Source organism: Macrobrachium nipponense, chromosome 34 (assembly GCF_015104395.2).
Source record: "Macrobrachium nipponense isolate FS-2020 chromosome 34, ASM1510439v2, whole genome shotgun sequence".
In the NCBI taxonomy this organism is placed as follows: Eukaryota; Metazoa; Arthropoda; class Malacostraca; order Decapoda; family Palaemonidae; genus Macrobrachium; species Macrobrachium nipponense.
The window spans coordinates 19,885,034-19,889,847 of NC_061095.1; the positions used below are offsets into that span (position 1 = coordinate 19,885,034).

The 4,814-nt window shown below is 34.3% G+C and overlaps 1 protein-coding gene across 1 annotated transcript; it reads left to right on the forward strand.

Moving 5' to 3' along the window:
* The first annotated feature begins 475 nt into the window (after nucleotides 1–475).
* On the forward strand, nucleotides 476–4,589 carry LOC135207960 (protein Star-like). Its single transcript, XM_064239986.1, has 5 exons — nucleotides 476–594; nucleotides 1,421–1,593; nucleotides 2,179–2,384; nucleotides 2,995–3,121; nucleotides 3,847–4,589. The coding sequence occupies exons 2-5, from the start codon at nucleotides 1,426–1,428 to the stop codon at nucleotides 4,042–4,044; spliced, it is 699 nt and encodes a 232-aa protein (XP_064096056.1). The 5' UTR covers nucleotides 476–594; nucleotides 1,421–1,425; the 3' UTR covers nucleotides 4,045–4,589.
* Nucleotides 4,590–4,814: the final 225 nt, after the last annotated feature.

Sequence of the window (4,814 nt, forward strand, 5' to 3'; positions counted from 1 at the left end):
TACATATATATGACACACACACCACACACACACACCACACACACACATATATATATATATATATATATATATATATATATATATATATATATATATATATATACTCAATATAAAAATACCGTATCGTGCTTCTAAGTCACCAGTAGAAGGATCCACAGTAATACTTCTTGTTTAGAAAGACGAAATATTTTTGATCACTAACAGTTGGTGATCAAGTCCAAGAAGGTTGGATGGAGCGAGCGCTCTAAGCATTGTAAATATTTCTACATATATACTTCGTCTTGATAAACAAGAGCATTACTGTGGATCCTTCTACTGATTATATATATATATATATATATATATATATATATATATATATATATATATATATATATATATATATATATTAGTATTCTGGGATATGACTGATACCCCACTGCATTCAGAACAATGGCTATGAAGCATTAATTAATCTTTTTTTTTTTCACAGGATGCAAAACGTGTTCTCAGTGGTGTCGAGAATATGGCAGAGCTTAAGAACAAACCTGAGGAAGGGGAAATTGATTTTGCTGTCGTCGTGTGTCCTTACGGTCTTGTTACTCGCGTGCATAAGTATGTTTCCATGAAGTGATAATTTCCACGACTAGACTTACATGATCTTATAATATTTCGACTGCTTGAAAGTTCATTAAAATTCTGCGCAAATAAAAACACATTAGCTTTACATATGGTAAAGCTGTTTCCATCACCAATTTGTCCCAACTTGATTAACGGGAAGGGTAATTTAGAGATAAATATTGTTGCTGGTAACAAAAGCTTGAGTCTTCTGTAGCATATAGCCATTTAACGCATAATTCAACAACGCAGGTGAAGGAATAAATGAAAATATTATGAACATGGGTTCATTTATCAAAATATTGATTTTTCCAAAGGATCAAAGGAATGGTATACAAATGATTAAAATCTAACTTCCTAATGTCAGTATGCACAGGACATTCTTGTATGGTATACAGCTTTGTCATATGTATAGGGGTTCTTTACTTCAAATTTCTGCCGAATTCACTGGCTCTAATTATTGATCCTCTTGTATTTTAAATTAGAAAATTAGAAAGTTATATGCATATCTGATGCTAGGTGTTTATCATGTTTCCATCCGAATATACATCAATCAGTTGAAAGCAAATGTCAAAAGTGGCATAAAAATATGACTGTCGCCGTCGATGTATCTCAGTAGTGTACGTGATACGACAACCAACGACTGTTAGTCTGCCACGCTACAACCTACGCCTTGGAAAATGGCTGAAATTTATATTGCAAATATTGAATCTAGTTGTCTGAATATCAATGACAATATTAAAAGCAAGGATTACATTCTATTATATCGTTACAAGCAACAACTCTAATACTCCCACGGCATTTAAAGTAAGATATGGCTCAGGTTGCATGGAAATATTCGACGGGGCGAGTCAAAGCGACCAGGATGCTGTAAACAGCTTGAGCCGTCTCCTGAAAGCACCAGGTTGGAATGGAATGGCCTTAGATAACCCAGGAAAGAAGGACTTCTCCCACTACGGCCAGAGCTCTGAGCTCGCGAATATCCTTCAGAAAAAGGCAAGATGTTTCCTTGAACTTTTCTCGTAAGCAAATGGGTTAACCTTAAATTGTTCCAGTTTTCAGAATTGATGGCTTCAGTTTCTTCTAAAATTTTTCCCAAATTAAGAAAACTGTAACTTTTATTGATTTCATCGCTTTCCAGTTTTTCTGACATGCTACAGAACTTACAGTTCATTCCGCTGTCTTCTAATTTGCTTCCAACATACAGATCTACTGTAAACTATGAAACTCACTTATCCTCCAAAAATGTCTAAATTATCATACAAATGGCAGTTGCGCTAAAACTCATTTAAATTTTATTAAAAAGGATTGCTGCATCAGCTCCATTAATTTTATATAGTCTTCTCTATTTTCCTTATCAAGGATTGCTCAGTGTTGCTAAAACTGTTCTAATATCTCCCAGACCGCAGTAATTAAGTCTCGCGAATATTTCCAATTTTCCTCTAAATAAGAGAATTAACCTGTTGTTTAATTGTGCCCTAACTTAATCCAAACACGAGCTATGACTCACTCATTCCTCTACGCTGCACATTTTAGCTCCGATTCAAACAGTCTCTGAATTTCTTACAAACTGCCTTCCAGGAATACGGCTTCTTCATAGAAGCCCACGCCGGTGACGGAGAGAACGGCAGCGTGAGCCTCCTTTTCGAACGCGATATGAAATGGTACGGCCTCCTCGTCGAAGACGACTACGACACGTTCCTGGAACTGCAGGAGAAGGGCAGGAATTCTTTCACCCTTCACGCCAAACTCTCGACCACAGGTAGAATGAGGCTCATCAAAACAAGGTGAGAAGATGTTGTTAGAAAAGACTAACCTCAAGGTATTAAAAACTTGGAGTTATTCCGGTGGGCATTATTTATTTGTGGCGATCCAAAAGCTTCTTGAATGACTTGTTTTTCTATAGACTTGTCTTCAATCTGACGAATAATCTTTCATTTTTGTATTGTATTTTGTTTAAGATTTCAGATATTAACAAAATGTACATGTGCATTAGACAATAAAATTCTTTACCAAACGTGACAAGAAGACAGAGAGAAAAAAAAATCAGACATTATAAGCACAAGTGTTAACGCGTCTCCAATATTTCTCTTTACACCTGCAGTTTTCTAATTCTCTAACAAGCTCTGTTCCTGTTTCCAAATAATTAAAATTTAGGTAAAATGTTTAGTTATAGAGTGAATTGAATATGAATGGGCTAACTGTGAGACTTAATGAACTACTTTGTTTACACACGATTTAATAGTTTCTCTTTTTAGCAGACGCTTTGGGTGGACTGACCCCTTATACTCCCATTTAGGTAAAATGCTAGTTATAGAGTGAATTCAATATGAATGGGCTAACTGTGACTTAATGAATTACTTTGTTTACACACGGTTTAATAGTTTCTCTTTTTAGCAGACGCTTTGTGTGGATTGACCCCTCAAACTCCCACTGGGAAATTCCTCTGTACTCTTTGTTCGAGGCCATGGGGAATACAGAGGTAGACCTCCTCATTTTGGATACCACAGGCACTGAACTGGAGGTAAGCTGATGTGCTTTCTGCAACTCTCTCAGTGGGAAATAATGACAAGAAATACTCTCCTTAAGTCCTGATTTCTGTATCTGTAAATTGATTCAATCTTGTACAACCGAATGTGCAGGGAAACAGTAAAAAAAGGATCGATCAATAAGAATAATTTTTAGAACATACCTTGGCTTCATATTCTTATTTATAGATGAATGGAAAGAATTAACAGTGGTAAATAAAGCTGAATCATCGATTGAAATATGAAAGTGACAGCGCCCATGAATTTGCTTTTCCAGGTGAGCCATGATAAGTTAGGAGACTTGTCTTGACATTACGTCTTAACTTCACATAGAATATATATATATATATATATATATATATATATATATATATATGTATATATATATATATGATATATATATATATATATATATAGATATATAAGATGTCAAGATGTAATGTCAAGACAATTCCCTAACTTAATATGGCTAACGAGGAATGACAAGGCAATGCGCGCTGTCACTTTAATTTTCAATCCACACACACACACACACACACACACACACACATATATATATATATATATATATATATATATATATATATATATATATATATATATATATAGTACATGTGTGCGTATACGCACGAAAACATATAACAATGAATTCATAGCACATCAACGATAACAGAGTGAAAATCAAAACTACCATTTTTCCTTGTTACTTTCTGTACAACAGATCCTCCGAACCTTGCCGTGGGACTCTGTGAAAATCAGTGTGATGTGCATCGCCTACACCCACATCCCAGGGAACCCTCGATCCCTGCCCGATTACTTGAGCCTCAAGGGCTACACCCTCCTCAAGACTCACGTCAAGGACATGTTCTTCGCCAGCAACGAATTCTTGCAGAGACAAAAAGGAAACACGAGAAGGTGAATGAAGGAAGAGTCATCTTCGAATTAACAGCTTTTAGAAACGTGCATCTTTGCCTCTCAGGAAGTTTGGTTTTTGGACAAGTGCATTTTTACCTCTGGGATAATTATATATTTCTGTTTTTGTTCATCAGTTTTTTTTTGTTTTGTTACCAGAATTACCCAAAAGCTAAGGGACGTTTCTACAGATAAATTCTGTTGAAAGTTATAAACGTTTTTAAAAAGAAATTCTCTTAAAAATTTCGAGATTTTTTCAGAGAATAATTTACATTTTAGCGGGATCACAGTCTGGTTCTAGAATCAGGATATCTTTTAATGCTTTTCATTGTAATTGGTACTGATGTGTGCCATAAAAAACGGAAGCGTCATGCTATTTGTAAAGGAATACATAATTCTCACAGTTATTTATTTAATTATGCTCATTGCAATTGCAGAGGTCAGCTGTTTTTACTGCCATTTTTCCAGCTATCAATTTTTATCTATTACAGTTCATCAATTTGTATTATTATTACAAGTAAAGCTATTCTTGCAATGTTTTTTTTATTTATACATTTTGTTTCATTGTCCTATTGAACTTGCTTTTAGGCACATATTTAGTTTAATAGTTTCATGTTTTTTTATTGTACTACAGAATGTTTCCTCACCATTTCCATCATTTACTTTGATAACTTCATTTACATAAAAATAACTTGATTTATATGTATATGCTGAGAATGAATATATTTAAAAGGAATAAATACAGTAATTAATTTTAATTCCAATTTCATTAAATTG

Bases quoted from the DNA above. Each gene is read 5' to 3' on its own strand.
- LOC135207960 (XM_064239986.1), top strand. From the start codon at position 1,426: ATGGAAATATTCGACGGGGCGAGTCAAAGCGACCAGGATGCTGTAAAC. The intron at 2,385-2,994 runs GTGAGAAGATGT...TTCTCTTTTTAG, and splicing joins ATGAGGCTCATCAAAACAAG to CAGACGCTTTGTGTGGATTG. The intron at 3,122-3,846 runs GTAAGCTGATGT...TCTGTACAACAG, and splicing joins CCACAGGCACTGAACTGGAG to ATCCTCCGAACCTTGCCGTG.